Below are 24,843 nucleotides of genomic sequence, written 5' to 3' on the forward strand. Positions count from 1 at the left end.
TCTCCCTGCTGTCGGCCTCTCATCTGCCTCGCCCAGACAGACTAACCTACAGGAGGGCTGTCAGCAAACTTTGACTTAATGGGGCTTAAAACCACGAATGGACATGTTTCCTGTACAATTAAAAAAATTTTTTTGACGTTGGCCTTCACTGAGACGGAGACAGCTGTGCAGGGCCCACAGTGTGGAGGTGGCTCGGGTGTGGGTGCCCACTCTCTGAGAAGACAATGCAGTTGGTCACTCATGTCATTGAGATGGACATGGGAGAAATGAGCTAATTTTGTATTCAAATTTTGCTCTCTTTCTCCTGGGGTTTCCCTTTTTCCTGAGGTTTCAACTGAAAAATTGATCTCTCAAAACAGAGACTTTCTTTGGAGTGAGCCCCAGAAAGCAAGGTATACGCAGAACATGCTATTTCCCAGACGACAGTGAGCACTGAACTGATGCGGTCTAGTCTAATTCTGTGTTCCCCACGTGTGGCCCACAGTCGGGCCTCGGGGAGTGTGTGGAGCGGGCACTCAGGTGGCCTCAGGGCTGGGGTGAGCCTTGTCGGCAAGGCCCTCAGAGCTGCCCTCGGGGAAGTCTGAAGAGCCTCGCCTTTTTCTGAATTTCCAAGAGGTTAACCCCAGGGCGCCTGTAGAGTGTGATTCATTCCTGACCACAGCAGAACCACCACTTATAAAACAAAGCACACGCGTGCTGGAATGGATTCCGTTCCGACATCCTTTGGGAGGCAGCTTAAGTGAGGTTCCATTTACCTTCTGGATGGCTCCTGTTAAATGAAGGCTGGTGGGCTTCCTGGTTTTATTTTCTGCTCGCGTACCTATGATTTATTGAGTACCTACCATGAGCCAAATCTGTTCCATCTGTTCTCTTAGGAGCCAGAAAGCCCAGCCCAGAGGTAGCTTTCACATTCCCATGTTATGTGGGAGCTGCAGCTCAGAGAGGGGGGGTCACTTCCCTAGAGTCACTCAGCCCATAAGGGGAGCCTCTGACGTTCAGCTTCCCGCTTCCCTCTGTCCTATTTGTACCCCTTTCAACCCTCTGCCTAAAGCACTGGTCCGCATGGGCGAGGTCAGACTGAATTTGTATTTTAGGGCAGGACCAGAACAGAGGCCGTGGCAAAGTCACAGCTCTCCACTCTTCCACGTCACAGCTGTTGGGACGCGCTCTGGGTAGGAGCAGGTGCCAGCTCAGGTGTGTGGGATGAGAGACTCCTGCACATTTCGGGGCGGCTCCAAGTGGTTGGGGTAGATGTAGTGCTCTCCACCCAGTTTCCAACCATCAGCCCAATAGCCGAATCCGGCCCCTCCTCCCACTCTTTTCTCTCACCACTGATTTTCTATGGTGAACGAGGAGGAGGGAGAAAAGACAGGGGACACGCTGCTACCTTAAATACTGTCAAATCTCACCATGTCCACTCATCTGCCTTGAGGTCTCTAATCTCTGGGGGATTTTTAAAATCTGTTTTAACTGCTCCATGTCAAACATTCAGCCCCCATGTGACCAGAGTAGCACAGCGGATGAATTTTTATGTAGTAAAATTGAATTAAAACCATGTTAATTGAAATTTGTTTTAATTTGACAAATGGAAGCTTCCCTTGAACTGTATAGAAATGTTAGAATTTCTAAACCACTGCCTATAAGAAGAATTTTAGGGAAACATTGGCCGTCATTAAGGAACAAATGGGTTCCATACACAATAAACGTGGGAGGTATGAATGGGTGTTTTTATACCTGCTCAGCTGTGCCCTCCCCTCACCGGTTGGTCATCACTCATATGTGATTCATAGCCACTAAGCTGGTTAGCGCAGTAACTAGTTCCCCAGAACAGGACAAACCTGCACGTCTGGGACAAGAAGGAGATGGTTACAACTACAGAAAGCTGGGTTCCTCCCGGGAGCCTCAGGCGCAGGAAGTTGTGGGGCAGCCCAGGAAGGGTCAGGGCACTGCAGGCCATCCCATCGGCCGTGCCCTCCGGCGGGCCTGGGTCACAGGTGGGAACATGGCTGTGCTGAGTGCAGGGCTGGGTTTGGACCCAACACTGTGGTAGGTCCAATCCCCCGTCTCGGCCACATTTCGGAATTGAGGTGAGTGGGTCATGACAGCCTCCGTCCGGGGTGGAATTCACTTCCTCGTAGTCACATCGAGGAGTGGATCTGCCTACATTTTCCCTGACATCAAGCCAGTTAGCAGCTCGGCTACTTACCACTCAAGTCATGTATTTAAGGCTTTCTCTAAACAGCTGTGACTTCCCTAAAAGGCAGAGCCTGCTGTCCACACCACCTGTGCGCCCAACACCACCAGGTCTGCATGCATGGGCTCCGCATGCGTCTCCCAACTCCAGACAGACCACACGCATGACTCATACTGAGTTAAAGGGCAGATTGGCAAATCAAAGGGTATTTGGATTACAGACCAAGTTATTCCACCACAAACTGTAAACTCTTGATGTTTTAACGAACCAGTTAGAAAGCAGCTTTCACGGGTCAGAGACCTCCCTCAGTGGGGATTTGGGCTGCAGGGCCCTGTGCTCTGTTGGCAGAGATGAGCCCTGACCCGGTGTCGCCTGGAGCTCACAGGGAGCAGGGTCCTGCCCTTCAGCTGTCACCTGCTCACCCAGCCTTCTCTGGCCACCCTCCCGGAATGGTAACCAGCTTGGACTGAGAGGCACACGCCACCCTCATCACCCTCAGCACCTTCCTGCCATTTATTTTGTCCATTTTCTGTGAGCACCTTTAAGACGGTCCCTTCCCAAAGCTCTTGTATGACTGGCCTCCAGGCAGAGCCTGTCCACAGAGATGCTTCTCAGGGCCCAGCATCTGTGACCTTCCCCAGTGCGAAGGGGTCAGCGCCAGGGACCCTCTGTGACCTCCACAGGCCATGAAGGCGTGTGGGAAGGAGCGAGGCCTCAGCCGCTCTGAGACGGAGAATGGGTCCGGGTTAAGGCCTAGACGGGAGAAATGGCCCCTCGAGACCTGCACCGCAGCCTTTGCTGACCAGATGGACATTCTGAGAGCACGGCTGTTGCTACTATTAGCAATGGTGACAACTGCCACCCCTGCGAGTGACCTGCAGGTACCTGTGACCACATTGCTCTCATCACCTCTTACTGTCACAGCGCTCTCCCCGCATGTCCCCCTTTCATGGAGCAGGAAACCGAGGCTCAGAGGTCGCAGGCCATAGGCTCTTGGGCAACAAATATGGGCCTGAGTCTGTGAGACTCCAGTGTCATAACCAATGAGACATACGGGCTGTGGTTTCCGGGGTCTCTCACCTGGTCCAACCATCCCCACCCCGTCACCTGGTCCCGCTCATTTCCTGGGAGGTGAAGATGCTGCTGCCTCAGGCACCCCCTGGCTTCCAGGTGGGTCAGACTCCCCCAGCTCAGCTGTGGCCTGTGGCCCATCTTGCCTTCAAGTCCTAGGGGCCTGGCCTCGCTGATTCACTGCTCACTGAGACGCCTGAGGAAAGGAGTGAGAAGGCTGGATGGCCAACCCACCTGCCCAGCATGTCCCGGGACAGGGGTGGCTACGTTACCAGTTTGAAGAATTTGGAAAGCGTGCTCTGGGTGTCCTGGCCCTTCAGTCCCTTGTGAGCAGATTTGTAGTCGGCAGCTCTGCTCCCGTAGCCAAATCCAGGCTTCTGCCCCTCGGCTCCCTGCAAGAGAGGAGCACAGCTCTGGTCAGAGCCAGGCCCAGAGGCCCTGCCCGAGTGGCCTCGGTGACTGAGGGCACAGTGCCCTCCACTCGCGTGTCTCAGCAGCTGGCCTGGCCTGGCCTGGGCCAGGGCTCTGTTATGAGATGCCCAAATGCTTTCATTGGAAAGATCGAGGCCTCCAGCGGCCTCCCTGCTTCTCGCTGACTGGTCCTCAAGAGAGGGTCAGCAGATGCCGTAGGACAAGGTGGAGAACCTTTGCCCACACGGGGCTGGAGGAAGGGGACCCGGAGTGGCCATTCCTCAGAGGGGCCTGGAGGAGGCCGACGCTGAGTCTGGGGATGTGTCTGGTTGTTTGCAAGGACCGAGCTCACATTCACTTCATCTCCTAGAGATGTCAGGCAGGAGGCTTGGGACGAGGTGAGATCCCCGGCCCACAATTTTCTAACGTGTGAGGACGAGACTCTTGCTCTCTGGCCTAGAGGAGCCTCTCCCGCGGTGCCAGGAACCATGGCTCGGAATCCTGAGGGTGTGCGTGCAGACCTGGTCCCTGGGCCCCTGAGCTGGTGCCATGGAGGGCAGGGGCAGGTCTTGGCAGGTGAGCCACGTCCCTGCGTCGTGCACCAGGGCTCAGCCTGGAGCCCGGCAGCCCGGATGGCCTCTGCCCCCCTGCTCCCCAGCTGTGTGACCTTGGGCAAGTGTGGGAACCTCTCTGAGCTTCAGTTTCCTCCTCTATAAAATGCGGGTGAGAACAGCCCCTTCCTTGCTGGTTGCTGTGAGGATCCATGAGTTAATGGATGCCCTGCTCTGGGAACAAAGCTCTGAACTTGTCGTCCTCAGGGGTGAAGGGCCTCCATTATTGCCTGTGCCCATCGCCCAGCAGCCCTCCCTCCCTCCAGGGGCTGGAGACAATTTCCTCTGTGGGCTAAAGCAATGGCAGATGATAGTAGAAATATGAGAAAGTCTGTGTCCCCTGTCTTTTCTCAATTGCTTCAGTTTCACTGGGATGTTCCACATGAGAAAGAAACGGGACAGACTGCGGTGGGGACACACGCATGTAAGCATCCGGAGTGAAGTGTCCCAGACGTAGGGACGATGCTCATAGGAGGCGACCCCAGCTGCCCACATCCCAGGGTAAGTCTCTACTCCATGGACAGGGTCAGAGGTTTCCCTTTGTTTTGCCAACAAGAAATAGGAGGCCGCCTGTGTTTCTCTCCAAAGAATTCTAGGAAACAAAATGGAACCATCTCTTGATCAAGACCCCCAAATCCTTCCCCTCAGCCTACAGTCCCTTACAATCTCATAAGAGTGTTTGAGGGCTGTGGGCCCCGGGAACCACCTCACCCACCCCGTTAGGTCAGAGGTGCTGGAGCTGAGCTCTGGAGGCTCAGGTTCCCCCAGGTCACCTCTGTCACCCGATTGGGCAGGACTGAGCCACCTGTCCAGGGTCCCACCACGCAAGCTGCGTCTGCACTGTCCTTCTCATTCAGCTGAGACCGAGGAACGGACACGACACCGGGTCTGAGGTAGCTGCTTTCACATGAAGATCCATTTCAAGGTTATCGAGTGGAGCAAGGACAGGGGAGTGAGGCAGAGAGGTCTGAGCCGCCTGCCAGAGAAATGCCAGCGCTGCCCTTGAGTCCCGGAGGCGTCCACAGACACGCGCTCCCCAGGACAGCACCCAGAGGAGCGGGTGACAGTGAGGGGCTGCTGCGCCACAGACAGAGAGCCGCACTTCCCCACCCGACGCAAACTCATCCTGTCTTGCTCTCTTGTTTTTCTCCCCAAATAAAGAGCTTCTGAGAACTAAATTCAAGGATTGGTTTTCGGATTAATAATGTACTTGACTTTTCCTTCTTTCAGATTCACGGTCATGTATACCTTTGAACGACCTAGAATTTACCAGAAAGCACACAGAGTGGTTTAGCAGAGGAAGCAGGGCTGAGAACTCCCCAGAGGAGGGCAGTCTGAGCTGCTGGAAACAGGCAGACAAGGGAATGCAGGGAAGGAGTCTGCTTGGGGAAAAAGAGAAATGTAACACACGTTAATAGGATGAGAAATGAAGGGTGGGAGGCGTGCAAAGGCCTTTCTGGTTAAGGGTGGGTCTAGGTGGCCTGGGGATGACTGGTGGGAAGGAGGGCTGGGTCCCAGCCGCCAACATGTGCAGGGGGGACTTTGCATAAAGTCCGGAGTCCGCGCCTGCAAAGCTAAGAGGCAGAGCATGCGGTTACTAACACACGGTTTCTGGGTCAAAAGTGGGTTTCATTCTTCAGTCTCATCTCTATCTCCTCCTGGCACAGAAAGTCAACAATTAATTGTCGGTGAGTGCTGGCCCAGGGCCATTTCTACATTATTGTTACCTGTTTACAAAGTCATTCGGCCAGGAGAAGGCTCAAGTATATTTATGTAAAATTGCAGCAAATATATCAGTTCATAATTCAATGTCATAATGTGTTGGAGGAAATCGGGGGCTTTATGAAATCTTTTCTCTACCCTTTCTCTGCAGGTGTCTCCCCTTCCTCCAGTCCTCTCTCCCTTTCTCTTTTTTCTCCCTTTTTTTTATTTTTAATCTTCTCTCATTCATTTATATGATGCCTATTAATTAAGCATCTCATATATGTGGCCTGTAATAGAGATTAAGGATATTGTGTTCCCAAGACACACCTAATCCCTGGCCTAGAGGTTATTCTGAAAATTGTAATTTTTATAAAGAAAGAACAATACTTAATATTTACCAGTAACAAAAGATTATACATTGGGTTAGAATATTTAAAGTTGTTTCAGATGCCGAATTTCACTAGTATCTAAAAAGTGAACAAATTGCCTCTTTAAGGTCTTCATTAAAAAATTGTTCTCTGTCAAAGAGTCTAAAATTCATCAGAAGGTTTTCCTGGATGGCTTGATATCAAAGCTGCAGTTATTACTAACACACACACAAAACCAATGTTTTGGGGGAGTTAGGTCATTATAAACAGAACTAGAGGCCCAGTGCACAAAAATTTGTGCACTCGGGGGGGCGTCCCTGAGCCCGGCCTGTGCCCTCTCGCAGTCTGGGACCCCTCAGGGGCTGTCCACCTGCTCCCTGGGGGATCGGGCCTAAGCTGGCAGTCAGACATCCCTCTGGCAGCCTGGGAGCCCTCGGGAGATGTCCACTTGCCAACGGGAAGCAGGCCTAAGCTGCAGTCGGACATCCTTAGTGCTGCTGAGGAGGCAGAAGAGGCTCCCGCCACCACCGCTGTGCTGGCAGCCGTCAGCCTGGCTTGTGGCTGAGCAAAGCTCCCCCTGTGGGAGCGCACTGACCACCAGGGGGCAGCTCCTGAATTGAGCGTCTGCCCCTTGGTGGTCAGTGTATGTCATAGTGACCAGTCATTCCCAGTCGTTCTGCTGTTAGGGTCAATTTGCATATTACCCTTTTATTATATAGGATAACTGAAGTTAGCATGTTTTTCTCCCTTAGAATCATTTTTTAAAAAAATATATATTGATTTCATAGAGGAAGGGAGAGGGAAAGAGAGATCGAAACATCAATGATGAGAGAGAATCATTGATTGGCTGCCTCCTGAACATCCCTTACTGGGGATCAAGCCCGCAACCTAGGCATGTGCCCTTGACCAGAATCGAACATGGGATGCTTCAGTCCTCAGGCCGATGCTCTATCCACTGAGCCAAACCAGCTAGGGCCATTTTTCCTCATTGGAAAGTCACCATCTGGGGGTAGGCTGGTCATGTAGATGGTGTGTCAGCCCCAGGCCCACACTGCAGTGGTGTTTCCTGGTGGGAGCCCCACAGGGCCTGTGGGGGCCTGTAGGAGGAGGGTTGTTGGCCCTGGGGTGCCTGTCACGGGTGGGAGGAGACAGAAGGAGGGTTGGCTGCTGCTCATTTCCCCTCGAGGAGAATGCATCCCGGGTCCTGGGGACAAGCTGGGCTGCGAGGAAAGGAAGGGGGAGTGACCATTAGGCAACTGAAACTGAGCAGAACAGACTCCCAGTGGCTGCGAGGGCCAGGAAGAGGCGAAGCCGCATGGACACACGATTGTCACCTACCCAGCTGAATCTGCTGAGGGACTTTCCTCGCCCCTGGATGAGGAAAGAAAGAAATAATGACATTGTGATCAGTGCAGGAAAAAGTCCTTTTAATAGAGAAGAAACACAATCACAGCAGCCTATGCTGAGACTGTACATGTGTCCCATCCAAGGGGGTGGCAGTGGCCTCCTGGAGCTTCCAGGGAGGGTTTAGGATAAGGGCTTAGAGGGAAAGTGAGCGGGGATTGATTAGCACTGTCTGCACGGTTGTCAGAGGAGCAGATGTTATGCATCTCAACCTGTCTACTTGGGACCCACTTGGCAAAACTAAGAGATCAAGTCAGGTAGCCATGAGCCCAACTCTCTCTTTGGTACATTTAGGGATTTCAGGGAAGGTGTGTAAGTAAAGTGATGACTAGTGAAGATATTCAGAGGTCTTACCTTTCCTTGTGACGGAGGAGGTGTGCGAGGCGTCACCTGCAAAGACACAGGAGCCGGTGAGCGGTGGTGGGGTCCCTCCTGCAGAGCGGCCCTGACCCTGTTTGTGAGACTCCTTGTCGCTGGGAGTAGCCCCTGTCTGCTAATGGTGTCCACTCCCTATTAGGTGAGGGCCATCCCTCTGCCCGGCTCCCCCATTTCTGTTCTAGCTGAGTGAGAAGCACCGCTGAGCTGAGAGTTTGAAAATATGCAGTGCTACTCAGATCTTCCAGAAGTCTCTGAAGGTGCTGGAGAGAATTGAAAACGGACCAACAGGCTCTAAACCAGGGAACGGACTCCCCTTGGCATGCGTTCCCGTGCACACTCCGCGCACACTGATGGAGACCATGAACTTCACCGCTACCCCTCCTGGGGTAGGAAGTAAGAATCCCCTGATACTCAGGGGTTCTGAAGGAACGCCACCTGGCCTGTGACTTTGAAAACTCACCCACATGGAAAGTATCATTTAAAAATGTTAGCCGCACAGAAAGTTTATAATTAGAAGACTGCAGCTTTGCTTTTGTTTCTAAGACTTTTTTTTTTTTTAAGCTGTTTTAGGTTTCAAGAAAAAATGCACAGAAATTACAGAGTTCCCATGGACCCTCTGTGGTGTCCCTATTACCATCTTGCCTGAGTGGGTTCTTTAGTTCTCACTGTGAACCAATGCTGTACTGATTATTAACTGAAGTTCATCGTTTACATGGGTTTCACTGTGTCGTGCATGCTAAGGAATTTGACAAAGGTATGAAGTGTGTCCACCATCACATCACATCACACAGAGTAGTTTCACTGCCCTAAAAATGCCCTGTGCTCCACTTGTTCATTCCTCCCTCCAACCCCTGGCAACCACTGATCTTTTTACTGTCTCCATAGTTTTGCAGAGCCTGTGCTTTTAAATTAAGTCCTCACGGTAATTTAGTTTCAAAAGGAGTGAGCTCTTTGGTAAAACAAAAGTTCAGTAAGCAGCAGATGCCACTGGGACCGTGGTGCCAGGTGCTAAGGCTGAGCTCCACCCTGAGGAGGATGGAAGTTTCTTCTGGGGAAATGCCCCTTGTGGATTAGAGCTGAGTCCTGTGGGATATACTCACACCCCTAATGGGTTAGAGCTGAGCCATCTGGGATATACTCACACCCCTAATGGGTTAGAGCTGAGTCCTGTGGGATACACCCACACCCCCGTGGTCAGTGCAGTGCTCCCCTCAGTGCTACTCACAGTGGAAGAGCACTCACAAGGTTTTTGAAGAAGTGGACTACGCGATTCTCATCCTGGGGCCGGCCGTGCTGTGACTTCTGGGGCAGGGAGCCATAGTGGGTGGTTCTGGCTGCGTGGTGAGCATCCTGAAAGACAGAGCACAGGGACCTCAGGGAGGCCGCACCCTCTGTTCCATCCCTCTGACTCCTGCTGCACCAGGATCACTGGAATTAGGACTTTGTGCTGGGAAGCTGCTGAAGCCACCCAGACATGCCTGTGGTGGGAGGGACACGAGCAGGACCTCTGCTGTGAGACTCCCTGAGCTGGGAGCGCTTCCCACCACTCAGTCCACGTCTGGGCCCCAAAGTCAGCTAAGCACCAGCAAGGGGCCATGAAGGCCATTGAAGGGTGATGCCATCTAAGACGGGGCCAGGTAGCCAAAGCTCGGAAAGGAAAACATCATTTCCTCAAGTTCCTGGTTTGGACAAACACTCAGGAATTACACACAAAACCACGGCAACAGCAAAGACATGCCCGGTCAGTGGCTTTGGGGTCGCAGCACGTGGACCAGCCTGTTTCTCAAAATCAGTGACTCAGGCCACAGCGGCACTGAGTCCGCCCGATCTGGGAAGACCACTTGTGGGCCCGCAATCAGTCCTTCCGCTGTGTGAGCCTCCCCAGCTGTGGGTCTCCCGCATCACACCCTGGGGTCTGAGACCCGGCTGTCTCCCAGACTCCCCCCTGCTCTGCTTCCTGCTCACTCAGCTCTCAGCTCACAGACGCCCAGGTTTTCTTCGCCACAGTCCTTACTCACCCCCTCGCCCACCAGCAGGACCTCTGCAAGGTGGCTCTGCCCTCCCCCTCCTCCTCTGATCAACCACAGGCAGCCTCTTTCCCTGGGTCTGCAGAGCCCTCAGAGCCCAAGGCCCGTGGAGTGTCCGGTTTTCTCTGCTTTCTGTCTTAGCTCTGAGGGGACTGGCCACCTCGCTGGCCTCCACAAGGGGTCCGTGCGCAGGCCCAGCCTCCTGCGTGATGCTGGCTCACTCGGCTCCCCGGTGACTGTCTGGTCCCTGCCGCAGCTTCAACTGCAAAGTCGCTCCTTGCCTGATCCTCCTGGAGCCCAGGCTTCACACTGATGGCCCTGCATCGTCCCTGTCGCTCTTCCCAGCCATTCTCCCCATGGTGGTCAGAAAAGGCTCAGAAACAGCCACTTCCTCATGTCCAGTGGCCACCAGTGCTGGCCCACGGAGAGCACTTCTGAACAGGAGCCCCGCTGCCCACAGCGCCCCCTCTTTGCTGGGCATCTGCCCCTCCCTGGACTGTGCTCCTCAACTACAGAAGTAGGCTACGCATCCATGGGCACAGGCTCTGCACAGGGCTTCCTGCAGCCTGCAGTCCCCTCCTGGGCCTCTGTCGCAGCCCCTGTTCAAGGTGGCCTTTCTCCAGCTCAGCAGCCAGCTAGGTTCTGGGATCTGTCAGCTCACCCATCCCCACCCTCAGACTGGAGCACGGGCCCCACCGGGCTTCGAACTTCCTGCTCCCAGGACCCACAGGGCGTTGAGTTATGCTGTGGCACAGGAGTGTGGGCAGAAGCAGACGCTAGGGCATTTGAACACAATGATGTCCGCAGCAGGCGAAACAGCTGGTCCTTCTTGTTCTTATTCTCCTGATGTTGCAAGAACCTAAGTAATCTGGTCCCTCAAGTTATCTTGCCTTTACCCAGTGCCTTTCTGAACTCCCTGGCTAGTCCAAATAATTACGCCAATAAAAGAATGGGTGTAAACTTAAGAATTAAAAAAAAAACCCCAAAACAGACGAGCCAGAAAACTGTTTAAATTGCTTACTTTAAGACAAATATTTTCAAATGTCTAATTTGCCTGGTGAAGTTATTTATTAGATACCATCCTAATGGCTTGAAATACTTAAAAGAGCTCAAAATTTAGTACAACTTACTTGTCACTTGTTGTTTATGTACCATTTTCTGTACACTGTGTACCGCATTTTGACGCATAGAAGCATCATCTAGCTTTAATTTAGTTTAGTGATTAAATTAAATAATGTCTTAAACTTTGCATGAGGATTTTTTAAAGAAATGGGATGTTCAGTCATACCATGCAAGTCTCATATCATTAAAATGTATTTGCGTGGTGAGATAATGAATGAAGTGTTATGAAGATAATAATATTGTTCACATGTGAATTGTGCATGCCTGCTTTGAATGCTAAAAGAAAAATTTTGTATTTTTGTGATTTTTATAATGAATATATTGGTCACCAATGGAAAAAGTAACTTAAATATTTTAAGGACACATGAAGTTGGTAGGTTGCATTATACCTCTCAGAGCTATGAAATTAGGGGTCAGACGTGTTCATGGGAATGGCTGGCGATGGGTCTCTATGGTGCTCAGCACAGAACTAGCAATGAGCATTAGAAGCCTGTTGAATGTGCACCATTCAGATCACTGTTAATCCAGAATCTAACATGCAAGAGATCATAGGCAAACAGAACGGAGTTCATGGAATTACATGATTCTTTTGTTGTCTATGCAAGAGTTTCTGAACTAGACTCAGATGGACTTCTGGGCTATAAATGTTAAGTTGCACAGATGTGATGTAGTCACATAATTGTAACTGAATCACCATATTATAGTTGTAAAGGCCTGTTATGTAAAGAATATTTCATCAATCATATTTCCATATGCTAACAGTTAAAAAATACACTACCATATATAATAACGTCAAAGAAGCAAAATGTTAGGTATAACTCTAACAAAACATGTAAAGAATCTTTATGCTAAAATACAGAAAATGCTAGTGGAAGAAATCAAAGATGACCTCAGTAAATGGAGAGACACACTAGTACTGTTGTCAAGGATTGACACAATGAAGATGCCAGTTCTCCCCAAGTTGATCTACAGATTTAACGCATTTCCAATCAAAATCCCAGCAAGGTTTTGTTTAGACATCTACAAACTAATTCTGAAACCACAAGGAAATGCAGGAAAAAACACTACCAAAATAGCCATACAACTGTAAAAAAGAAGAATAAAGTTAGAGAAATTCCACCACTTGATTTTAAGATTTCCTGTGTCTATCATCATCAAGCAGGTGGTGTTGGAAGAGGGATAGACATACAGATCCATGGAACACAGTAGGGTCCAGAAATAGACCCACACATATATGATCAGTCTTTTTTTGACAAAGGCACAAAGTCAATTCAACATAGAAAGAATAGTCTTAGTCTTTTCAACAAATGGCATTGGAACAAATGGACATCCATATTTTTAAAAATTGACCTCAACCCAAAGTCACACCTCATACAAAAATTAACTCAAAATAGATCATAGATCTCTATCTACAATGTAAAACTATAAAACTTTAGAAGAAAATAATAGAAGAAAATCTTCATGACCTGGGTGTAGGCATCAAGTTCTTAGACCTGACACCAAAAACACGACTCATGAAAGAAAAAAATTGGCACATTGGACTTGATCAAAATTTAAATTGTTTTGCAAGACACTATTAAGAAAATGAATAGAAAAGCTACAGGACAAGATAAAATATTTATAAATAACATATATGACAAATGACTTAAAACCAAAATATGGAAAGAACAATCAAAACTCCATGGTAAAAAACACAACCCAGTCAAAAAATGCACAAAACACTTAATCAACGAAGATGGGCAGAAGGCAAATAAGCACATGGAAAGATGCTCTTCATTAGTCATTAGGAAGATGAAAGTCAAAACCATGAAGAGATGCTACTATACACCTATTAGAAAGGCTAACATACAAAATACTGACAAATGAAATCTAAAAGTTTGTAGAGGAAATGCTGCCACCTATGTTCTTGTTTACTTGTTTAGACCTGGTTCTCGCGCCACATAGAGGACTGTGTGAGCACCTGGAGTCTTGGTCACAGCATGCATACGTGTGGCCCTGCTGTGTCACTTTTCTTTCCTCACCCAAGGATATTTTCCCATTGATTTTAGAAAGAGCGTGGGGGAAGGGAGGAGAGAGAGAGAGAGAGAGAGAGAGAGAGAGAGAGAGAGAGAGAGAAACATTGATGTGGGAGAAACACATGGATTGGTTGCCTCCTGCATGTGCCCTGAACAGGGCCTGGGCTGGGGAGGAGCCTGAAACTGAGGTACGTGCCCTTGACTGGACTTGAACCCGGGACTCTGGTCTGCAGGCCGACGCTCTATCCACTGAGCCAAACCGGCCAGGGAGACTCTTCAACTCTTCTTACTCAATAGTAAATTCCCATCAATATGGCTTTTCAAAAGGAGACATATGTACTACTATCTGTAATACTTTAAACAATAAAATAAAATTTAAAAAATATGGCTTTTCATGATGCTTAATGAAACAAGGACTCCTTGATGGTAGATAAATTAACATGACGCTGGAAAGTTTTAAACACCCTGGGAGGCAGGCCAGGGGGTAAAGGACAACCGTTTTATTTCTTTTAAAGGCAAATTGCTTTTTCCATTAGCCTGTTTCATTGCACTGTTTTTGAAAAAATCCTTCCTTTTCCCTGCACTTGTGATAACGTCCTTCACCAGCAGGGGGAGCCCGCCCACTGGGTCTGGGTGGCTTGCTCCTCTCCACATATCAGGAAGGGATTTTAACTGTTTTCCAAGGTGCTGCCAAGCAGAGTTCTTCACTTGGAAGTGATGACAGGAGATTCGTTTCGCCTGGCACATCTGAGATCATTGATCATCAGATTGGCAGAGATTCGCTCCGTTGACTAGAGGGCTGCTTTATGGAAACAGGGCGAGGTATTTGCACCACCACCAGCGTTGGTTTTGGCCAGAGACAAATCGATGGAGTCATTTCCTCTGAGAAGAAAATGCCGGATCTTGAAAAAAAAAATCAATATTTGCTGTGCCTGTGGGTGTGTGTTGAGGGGAATAGTTCTAGCTCTTTCTGTTTCTTGTCTGAGAGTGGAATTTAAGCTGAATCCCCATCAGAATGTCAAGGAACGAGTTGCATGGAGTCACAGGGGTCTGGGCACGCCCCCTCTGTGCTCAGGGCTCAGGGTCTGGGCTCGGGTCCCCTCACTGCCTCAGCGTCCACGTGCTGTCCTCTCTCCTGGGTGGGTGTATTGGGAAGGTGCAGACGTGGAGCTGAGCTGCTGGCTGTGGGTCAGTCAGCAGGGGCCCAGTGTGTCCCATCAGCATCTAGCCCTGTGACAGGGACCTGAGCCCGGGGGCCACCTGCAGGTCACCCTACACTGTGATACGGTCACCAGCGCCATTTCAGACTCACACACTAGGAGGGGGTGTCTCTCTGTTAATCCGTCTCAAATGGTCCCCTTAGTAACATCCAGTGGCTGAAAAAGGTGACAGTTTTCTTCCTGGCACTTTCTTCATCAGATTCTAGCAATGCGCATTTCTCCCCGTGTCCCCAAAGGACGCAGTGTTAGAAAGGAGTAAGCCCGGCCGGTGGGCTCAGTGGTTGAGCGTGGACCCATGAACCAAGAGGTCACTGGTTTGATTCCTGGTCAGAGCACATGCCCAGTTTGTGGGCTCGATCCCCAGTAGGAGGCATGCAAGAGGCAGCCGATGGATGATGTTTCTCATTGAAGTTTCTATCTCTCTATCTCTCTCTCTAAAACCCAATAAAAACACTTTTTTAAAAAAGGAGTAAGAGGTGTTTCTACTCGCTTTCAAGCATGGGGTGTGTGTGTTCCGATGTCCCCTCCTGCCCCTATGTCGGGGGGCGGGGTTGAGTGATGTGCTCACCAGGTGTCCTCACATGCCACCCAGGCCTCGGTCCGTCTCGTTGTTCTGCCAGGCGGGTCTGGTGGGTTCCAAGTGTGGTGACAGGCTGGGGCTCCTGACCTAACACTCACAGCAGGTGGGTGGACACATGGCAGAAGGCAAAGCTAACGGAGAAGAATGGACTTTTTTAAAAATTGGGCTCATTTTGTTTATCTTTTTTCAAAGTTTGTGACTTTAGGTTAAGTTTGAAGGTCAGATGAGCTGGAAAGTGCTCTATGGTAGAGAAAGTGAGTATCTGTTGATGGAGTCGGTTAGACTCCTCGGTTAGAGCCTAGAGAACTGGGAAGTTGTGATGGTGCCCGTCCCTGGAAAATGAGTTCCCACTTATTTCTTAAATACTGATAGTTCCGTACAACAAAGGCCGTCGAGGTCATGAGGCCAGCTTTTCCCATTTGGTTCTAATTTTAGAAGATGCATTTCTATGTCATTAAAACCAGGGGCCGGTCAGCTCCCACTTTGAATGGAAAATACTCCTCGATACAAAAACATGACATCATCGGCATCTTTCTATTTTGTTCACGTGATTAAAACCACCAGCCTCCAGCCAGCAAGCACAGGTCTGACACTTGCTCCTTAGTCCACATGTGGGACGTGGCAGGTTTGCAGACGTCCACACGTGGCACCAAGGACACTGGTCCTTCCCTGAGGTGGTGTCACCAGTGGCCTGGGGAGTGAGGGAGGACAGGAATTTGCAATATGTTTCCCCCCAATTTTGCATCACTGTCAAGGCACGCAGACCCCGGCAGGGAAGCAATGGTTAGTTGACCTGTTTGGAACCACAGACAGTAACGGTGTCAGCATTTTTCTGGACCATGGTGAGCGGGCAGCCCACCCAGAGGCAGACTCAGAATCAATGATATGATTTTTTCTTATGAAAGTGCTAATAAATCCCATATGTTTTCCACATTCTATTCTTTATGTTGAAGGACCATGAAATGCAGCTCTCGGTGAGACGGGTGGACTTCTGTGCCCTGTTCTCCTGCTGCATCCCTTTTTGGCCTCTGAAGTCCTTCAGTGGCTCGGAGTCTGGTTGAAGCCACACCTCCCCTGAAGGAGCAGTGAGCTGATCAGCTTCCTCCTTCCTCCAGAGCGATGCCCACCTGGCTGCCCACCGTTTCCCAGGACAAGGCAGGTGGGAGGTGAACAGCTGCCCCTGTGCCTCTTTGACGCCCCTGGCAGGTAAGGGTCGTGACATCTTCACGTCCCCACGCCCCTCACCCAGGTGCAGGCCAGACGCCGGTGAAATGCATACTCTCGCACAGAGCTGGGGTTTCGAAGGCCGCCAGTTTGGGAAAGAAGTGACACGGTCTGCACCCTGAGTGAGGACGTCTCCCTTCCTAGTCGGTCGGACGGGCGTGGCACTGACCTGGAGGTTTCACCCCAGGACGCCCTGACCTTCCGAGAAGGGGCCGGACGCCCAGGCTCTCCCGCTCCTATTGTTTACCTGCATTTTTCCGAGGAAGCCCTTGCACCGTTTCTGGTCAAACAGCGTCTGAGCTGCCTCAGGAGAGCTTGGATTTTTTTTTTTGGCACAGTGGGCGTCTTGGGTTTTGCAATCTGGAGAATGCTTTCCCGTCGCACAGGAGTGATACGCACAGTTTGCCTGGCTCGTGCCCTTTGCAAGATTAGAAGTGTGCTTGCTGCCGAACGACTGACTCGAGTGAGTTTGATTAAAGCTGTGGGCCTTTCATGACTTCGGAGGAAGCTGTGCTGTATTAAAGCCACTCGGGCGCTTCTCTGTTGCTGGGGCAATCCACAGGCGAGCCTCTGATTTAGATGGAAATGTTAGGTACCTGCTGGCTGTTCAGATAACACGTTTCTTCTCGGATGTTGGAAATGAGGAGGTGGGCGGGGTGCCGCTTGCTGGTGGTGGCAGAGGGACCTTCCCTTTGTCCCGGGAGTAGAGGGACCGGTTTTCCAGGTGGAGAGCCTGGAGTGCTAGCACCTCGTGAGGCCTGGGCAGCGGGCAGCGACCTGCTGGGGGAGACCCATGAGGGCGGGGAGGGGGGCATCTGCCATCCTCTCTGACACTTCACCTGAATGGAGGACGTGAGGCTCCCACCTGCTGGTGAGGACGGCCTCACCCCATACCACGGCCGTGCTGCATGGAAACTAGAGACCTCTTGGCACAGTGAGGGAGAGGGAGGGCCTCACCTGGGCACAGAGAGCCCGGGAGGGAGGGAGTCAGGTGTCGCAGCCAGCCCGGCTTCTGCACATGAGGGAGGCCCTTGTGGTGCCTGCACGTGTCTGACCTGGGCTTTGATCCTAAGGGAGAGGCACTTCCGGAGCTGGTGTCCAAGTCTCACCTCCTGGCAGGTGGAGGGGACGGAGGCGAAGGGGATGGAGGCGAAGGCATGGACGGGGAGAGGCCAGAGCTGCTCACAGTTGGTGAGAAAGTCATAGAAATTGTTGTGCCTTTTTCCTTAGGTGGCTCTGCCATCTCCACCATCTGGGATTCGCAGCCTGTTGCATGGCTGGCCAGGAGGCTCTTACAGTCACATTGCCCGAAGGGGTCTCCATCCAGGGCTACGTGACTCCCAGCAGGTGTCGGAGGGGTGCTCGGGCCACCTGTGATGGTCCCACTGCAGGTGGAGGTGCAGGGCTGTGGGGATGAGGGCACTGGGGCGAAAAGGGTCCACTGTTCGCCATGGAGGGGCCGTCCCGTCGTAGGTTTTCCTCCTCCTTTCTCCCGTGGGTGTCTTGCTTTCCCAGCGTGCTTTTGACTCCTCAAATGTCATTTTCTTCCTTCACTTAAGTGCCTCCTCCCACCCCCACAGTCACATCACAGCCCTGGGAGCCCGGTTCAGAGCCTGGGCGCGATGCAGGCCTCCTGCACCCAAGCTGCTTCGTTCTGTGGCGTCTCCTCTCTGACTTTGGGGCAGGTGGGCCCTTCTTACCCTGCCTGCAGGACTTGCAGACACAGAGGCCAGGAGGAAGGCTCTGCAGGGTCAGGGGACACGCGTCATCTTGTCACTGCCCGTCGTCACCTTCAGGGTTCAGAACCGTAGGGGAGGGGCCTTATTGGCTGTGAGCCGCTGGGTGGACACCCGCAGCTCCTGGCTTCGCCGGAGACTTTGTCTCCTCCGAGAGCCGATTTTAAGAGCCTTTGTCCTATGACCTTGGGACAAGGTATTTTAGAACCACCTGCTGCAACTGGCCCTTGCACTCCTTTCCCGGTGGGTGGTGCCATTAAATCTGCTCCCCAGTAAACATGACCGCTTTCTGGGAACAGGGAAGAGCCCCACAGCTCGGGGTCGGGGATGGGGGGGATGGCGAGGGAACAGCCAAGACCAAGACCGGCAGGAGCGCTTCCTCGGAGGGGAGGTCCTGGGCACCTGGGAGAAGGGCAGACGAGAGCTGCTCCTGTGCCAGGTGCCTGCGTCTCTGGGCCAGGCCACCTGCCTCTCCATCCCACGTGGGGCCGAGATGCCGCTGCAAGTGGGTCCCCGAGAGCGTGATGTTATAACAAGGTCCCTGAAGGTCTTCACCACCAGCAACAATCTGGGAGCCATCGCCTGCCTCGCATCTTTGCCTTTGATTTCAAGTCACTTCTGTCTCCGCCTCCCTTGCTCTTAATAGACACACAAATGCTACGCACACCCCACCACCGACTTCTCCCTCCTGCGTCTGTCCTGGGCAGGGAGTGTGCAGGCCAGCGGGCCCAGGCCTGTTTGACAGACGGGCTCTCCCTCGGTGGAGCTGAGGACACAGCTGGCTCATTCTGCACAGGCGTGTGCAGAGCCGGTCGGGATGAAGATGGGAGAACGGGGCACTGCTCTTCCTCGACCAGATAATTGTTCAAAAGAGAAAAGTGAAACATTCGGATGGAAGGTCCTTACTATCACCGCCATACCCTGGCCGCTCACCCTCCCCATTCTGCAGTTTCTGGGGACGTCTCCGTCTCTCCGTGGGGGCTCAGCCCTCTGGAGACAGAATGGGGCAGGGCGTCCTGGTGGTTTGGGTGAAGGGGGCAGGTTGGCCCCTGCCCTGCCCTCTGCTGTTCCCTCATGCAGGCAGGTGTGGGTCACCGCAGGATGAAAGTGTGCCTCCACCCAGCACGGCCCTCCCAGCATGGCCCCACCCGGGAGGCATGTCATTCCCCACTGGCTTCACCTGGACCAGTCCCGACTGGCCCAGGCAGACAGGGGCTCATGAGCTTCCTGGGGACAAGGGTGTTTGCTCTCACAAAGGAGCCACCGAGAGCTCTTCTTCGAAAAGCAAGCACAGTCCCAGTTGGAACACGGCTCAGGAGGCACTCGGACTAGGAGCGGCGTCCCGTCCAATCCTCGAAGCTCTCGGGGAGGGAGAGTCACACCCACTGTGCCTTAATGGACAGGTCCTTGTCAGGGAGCCAGCAGCCCACAGGCACCGCTCTGGGGCCAGGTGACAGGGCCCACGCTGCCAGCAGGGGCACTGGGCCATGTGCCCACCTGCTGCCAGCCCTGGGCTCCTCGCTGCCCCAGAGACCCCGCCAGGGCCATCTACCCTCAGGTGCCGGGCCCCTGCCTGTCTCTCCCAGACCCTCCTGCCCCGACAAGGGCACAGCCTTTAACACGTTGGAGCAGGAGGGTCCTCACCCACTGTCTCCCTGACTTGGGCTGGTCAATCACATCAGGGCAAGGCCCTCTATTCCTGTACTGAGCACGTGTTCTCCACCTTCTGTATTTCCCAGGTGCCCATGCGCAGGGCCTGCTGCCTCCTGGAAGTATCATTGCAACAGGACCTGGTGCTGGCCGCCCACCTGTGTGAGTGGCAGTGTGACTCGGGGTTGACGTGGGGCCTCCGCTGGGTCCCCGTCCCCTTCCCTCCCTGTCGTCCACACGTCACTAGAGCTCTGAGCAGTGGCCGCCTGCACTCAGGAGCTGGAGGACCGATGACCACCATGTCCCCCAGCCCCGGGAGCTCAGCTGAGCTCAGGGGAGCACGGCGCCTGTGACCATGTCCCCAGGGCACCGATCCTGCAGGAGTTTAAGTTCACTGGTATTTGTGAGCTCAGTATCTGCCGGGCACTGGTTTATCACTGAACTTCGAACACAGGCAAGCCAGCGCCACGGTCACAGGTCACCTCGCCAGGCCAGTGCTGCATCTGCCCTGGGCCCCATGGAGGTGCCCTCAGTCAGCTCATTCCAGGGCTTGTCCGCTGCCCTGCCCTGCCCCTCGGGGCCCAGGGCGGCCTCTCCCCTGCCCCCAGGACTCCTCTCTGTCTTCACACATTGTTCTTTGCTGGCTTTCCCCAGGGGCTTTGCAGACCCTGTGTGAGACCTGCTGAGCCCCCTGGACAGAGGCGTGCCCTGGACAACGCCCACAGCACTTGCATTGACAGACCACGATGGGGATGTAGCCTGCGGCGTGGCGTGCGGAGGAGCTGGCGGCCGGCGCGTCTTACCTTGTACATGTTGCACAGCCCGGGCTGGCTGCGGGCATGAGGGGGCAGAGGGCTCCGGCCCTGCTTGAGCCAGGGTACCTGCCAGGGGACACAGAGTGGCCGGTTGAGTCCACAGGCAGCGCTGGTGGAGCCCCCAGTCCTCCGCAGCGTCCCTCCTGACCGGGCATGGCCAGACCCCAGGTGTGAGGAGGGGTAGGCAGGTGGGCGTTAGAGGACCAGAGGCGCGGACAGGCGAGGGATGAAGATGAAGGGACCCAGGGCAGGAGAAGACAGAGCTCCAGCCCCGCGAACACTGGGCCGATGGACGACGGAAGGAAAAGGACAAGAGAACAGACTCAGGGAAGAAGTCTTTCCTTTAGTGTCTATTCTGAGGCCCTGTATCTCCTTGGGTGACCAAGTTTTCTCTAATTGTAGCTGGCATCGGACATGCAAGGGTTCTAGGAAACAGTAAAGAAAGCAGCTCCCCGTCCGATGCAAAGCCCTGAAAGGGCCTTTTGAAGTCTCAAATGCAATAAATGCCACATCCGTTTATTCGCAGAGTTTAACTCTCTTTCATAGCAGGTGTGTCAGCCTTTGCATTGGACCCACTGGTGGAACCCACGCCTGCTGTGTGTGTGTGTGTGGGGGGGGGGGTGGAATGGTGGCCGTCACTGTTGGGCCCTCAGCATAAGGACATCATTTTAGGAGCGACAGGTGCGCAGACTCGCTGCAGCCAACCACGCGGCGTGACGGGCTCTCACATTCTTTCTTGTTGGCGGTGACGTTTAGGAGACTAATATTAATAGGACTTAATAGTCCTTGACATGAGCAATGAGTTCACCTTAACTCAATTGTCCTAAGTCCTCCTACAGAGCGTTTGCTGCTCTTTCATAGGCTAGGAGACAGGCCCTGCAGCTTTGAGTGATGTGGCTGAGAGAACATTCTTACAGAAGCAAAGCAAACAGCCTGGAGAAGTCCCTCTTTTTAACTGTCCACAGCCAATGGGAGAGAGAGAGGGGGGAGGAGAGGCAGAGAGAAGGAGAGAGAGAGAGAGAGAGAGAGAGAGAGAGAGAGAGAGAGAGAAGGAAGAGGGAAAGCCTGGCAGATAAAATCAATGCCAAAGGTTTCAAGGGAAGTCCTGAATTGGCTACGAGAAAATGGGTTTTTAGTAAACAGGTTAACTTCTGGTTATTCGTGGAGATAAACAGTAGCTATGACACAGAAACACATTACTGCATTCCAGAAATGTTGCTGCACAGCGAGCACCCTCGGGAGTCCAGAGGCGAGTCCATGGTGGGCATGAGCTTGGCCACGCAGCTACGCACCGCCCCCCCCCCGCTCCATGTCTCTGTGCAAGAGGCCGTTTCTCTGGCAGCAGGAAGCACTTGGAGCTTTAGTTCCCGGCGCTGGGAACTTGCATGAGTGAGACGATTGTCTGTTTTAGGGCATGTGTCACTGGACAAGCCTGTGGCGGTCTCTGCCGTGACGAGGCCTGGCTGCCCCCACAGGGAGCGGTGACCCTCCACAGGCAGGGACAGGCAGGGCCGCATCAGGACCTGGTCCCACCGTGGTCACTAGGCAAGGAAGATTTTAATGGATTGCTCCCTGACCTAAGACAAGGCCCTTCCTCACGAGGAGCAGCATCTCTGAGACGTCTGGCTCGGCATCCTCGCTGTCACATGTGGATGTCTGGGGTGCTGGCCTCACAGGAGGGAAGGAGGGCCCGGCCGGGATGGGCTGCAGACCTGAGGTCACCGGTCTGGGGACTGGCCAGGGCTCAGACACGCTGCCTTAGCCCGGCCCATCCCGGCGGGGCCAGGCGGAGGACAGCTGTCCGTCTGTCTGTGCAGTGAGAGGTGTCGGCCTGCTCGGAAACGCAAAACGTCCTCCTGGGAGGAGTGGGAACAGGAGCCAGGCCCCGGCAAGATGGAGACGAGGGCGGGACAGCCTCGTGCAGAGACCTGCTTGTCCGGCCTGCGTTCATGGGGATCAGAGGGCTCATTTTTTTTTTTTTTTGCCTTTTCTCTTTTTTTACTGTTTTCTGAGAATTGGGATGCTTTCAGAGCATTTAGGAGTTAGTGAGACACCGTGGGAACCTCTAAGATAACCTCACTAGAGACTTTGATGAGAGACTCCCACAGTTCCTGAATGCTCCTTCAGCTCCTTCAGCTCCTCCGTGATTCCCCCGTGGACCCCGTGGGTGGTTTTCCCTGATGTGACAGACCCTGCCGAGGTCAGGCTCGACTCTCCATCGGCCCGTCAGAGCCGCCCTTTACCCAGAGGAAAGTGGAAGGGGCTGTGCAGGACGTGTGTACCGAGGACGGAAGACCAGTAGAAGTTTGGTCTTCGCGTTCACGTCTAGTTTGCCAGGGGCCCCAAGCTCACTCTTAACCTCTGAGACTCTCAGCCGTCCTTGGGAAGAGCCAGCCCCTGTCCCCAGGTTCCTGAGTGTTCCCCTGCCACCGAGTGCACCCCAGCCCACGCTCACGCAGCAAATGCTGTTGTGTACGGTGTGGTAGACACACAGGACCCGCGTCTATGTAGCGCCATTTCCCTATGTGTGCAGGGCGGCACTCTGAGGGCGACACGGAAACCTCAAGCAGAACCCAGCAGCCCTGACAGCAGGACCAGACGCCAACTGTCCGTGGAGACAAAGGAGTCAGACGTCTTTGATGAAGGCGGACGAGTGAGGAGCTGTGACCTCAGGTGCAGAGGCGGGTGCTGGGCCCCGGACTCACCTGTCGGCAGCCGGATCAGGAGCCACAGAAACCATGTGCTTAGTAAGGGAGGGACACATCAAAGAGGACAACTTAAAAAATTCACATGCAGTTAGTACACCATCCTCTGTGGAAATGTTTAATAAATGCACAAAAATAAAGAAGATAACAAGCAAAATGTCATCACAAAATCAAATGGGAATATAATCACTGGGAGGCAATCACCACTCAAGGCGTCACAGTATTTACAGACGTGTCACTGGCAGGACGCAGCAGGATCTCCGCACACAAGGGGATGTCAGGTCTGATTTAACTGTGGCCTATGGCAGTACAGAGGACAACTGAGGGTGTGGGGACGGCAGAGGACACAGTCAGGAGCTGGTGGCTAAGCCCGGGACACCTTTGATCAATAACCGATCAGGAAATGACACTTCAAAACGAATCCCTGGAGGAAACCTCCGAACGTTTGTATTGGGGTGCAGAAGCAAATGCACCCACCACCACATTATGCTTTCTTCTAGAAAGATCTTTTGGCAAACAGATGCACTGAGTGGCAGGGCCGTTGCCACGGAGACTCACACGGAGATTTTGTGTGGTTCCAGGTGCATCGGTGCACTCTTGTGAGCAAACACACTGCGCGGAAGGGAGTGAGTGCAGGGCCCCTGGCAGAGACCCTGGGGCCGGATGCCCACGCAGGGTGATGGCACCACTGAGCCGCGTCCCACTGTGTCCTTCGTGCCTTCTCCCAGGGTGACACTCCCCACAGGGTTACAGAGTATACCGCCACAATTAGGGTATCATGTTAACAATGAAGAATTAAGTTACTGTAGAACTGAAATGTGGCCAAATGAAATTAAAATGCAGTGACAAAAAATCAGGAAACAGAACACTGTGGTTAATAGACAAGATTGATTCGACCCCATAGCATTCAATGACAATGCTTCACACGACCCACATTCGAGGTACAGAAGTAATACTGAATAACGGAACACTTACACATGCTGCTGTGAAGGTAGAGTGAGTAGAGTAAAATAGGTAAAATCATCAGAACAGAAGTTAGCTTGGGAGCCTGTTTAGAAGTGTGCCGAGATGGGGAAATAGATCGGTGTTCCCGCGGCATCCCACCGGAAGCTGTCCAGGGTTACCTGTGTCCAGCCAGTTATTTGTAAACCTTCCTACTTAGTCCCCCTAAAGAGGGACACACTCAGTTTCCACAGCTGGGTTTCTGGGCTTTGGTCAGTGAAGCCTGAGCAGCCGCGGCCGAGCCTGGCCCAGGAGTGATGCTGGCGGTGCAGGCTCCACAGAGCAGGAGGGGAGGATGCGGCCTTGGAGAGCCACCCTTTCCAAACCCACCAGCTCACTCTGATCTCGTCCTCAATGCCCAGCACGCCTCACAGGCGCCGCATCCCGGGGGCTGGGAACCTGGTGCTGAGCCAACAACAGCCCTCTCTTCCCTCTTCCAACAAAGGAGCATGTTCTCCGCCAATGCACTTTTCACGGTGGCTCCCAAAGATTCTGCCTCCTCAAGGAATTTATAATGTCCTTTCCTTGAATGTCAAGTCCCTGCCACACAGAGAGTAGGTGTGGGGTGCATTCCCAGGACTGGGGGCAGCCCCGGCCCGGCCCGGG

The 24,843-nt window shown here is 52.9% G+C and overlaps 1 protein-coding gene across 4 annotated transcripts in view; it reads right to left on the reverse strand.

Annotated features, from left to right (window-relative positions):
• Positions 1 to 24,843, reverse strand: part of MBP (myelin basic protein) — a 70,853-nt gene that overhangs the window by 2,012 nt on the left and 43,998 nt on the right. Inside the window, exons 4-8 of one of the 4 annotated variants that reach the window (XM_014535908.1) lie at positions 20,519 to 20,596; positions 9,384 to 9,491; positions 8,118 to 8,153; positions 7,698 to 7,730; positions 3,538 to 3,657 (exon numbers count right to left, since the gene is read on the reverse strand). In XM_014535908.1, coding sequence (XP_014391394.1) covers positions 3,538 to 3,657; positions 7,698 to 7,730; positions 8,118 to 8,153; positions 9,384 to 9,491; positions 20,519 to 20,596 — 375 coding nt within the window. The remainder of the gene's footprint in view (positions 1 to 3,537; positions 3,658 to 7,697; positions 7,731 to 8,117; positions 8,154 to 9,383; positions 9,492 to 20,518; positions 20,597 to 24,843) is intronic. The other 3 variants (XM_014535910.1, XM_014535909.1, XM_014535911.1) reach the window with 3 other exon arrangements.

Source organism: Myotis brandtii, unplaced genomic scaffold (genome assembly GCF_000412655.1).
Source record: "Myotis brandtii unplaced genomic scaffold, ASM41265v1 scaffold154, whole genome shotgun sequence".
Lineage (NCBI taxonomy): Eukaryota > Metazoa > Chordata > Mammalia > Chiroptera > Vespertilionidae > Myotis > Myotis brandtii.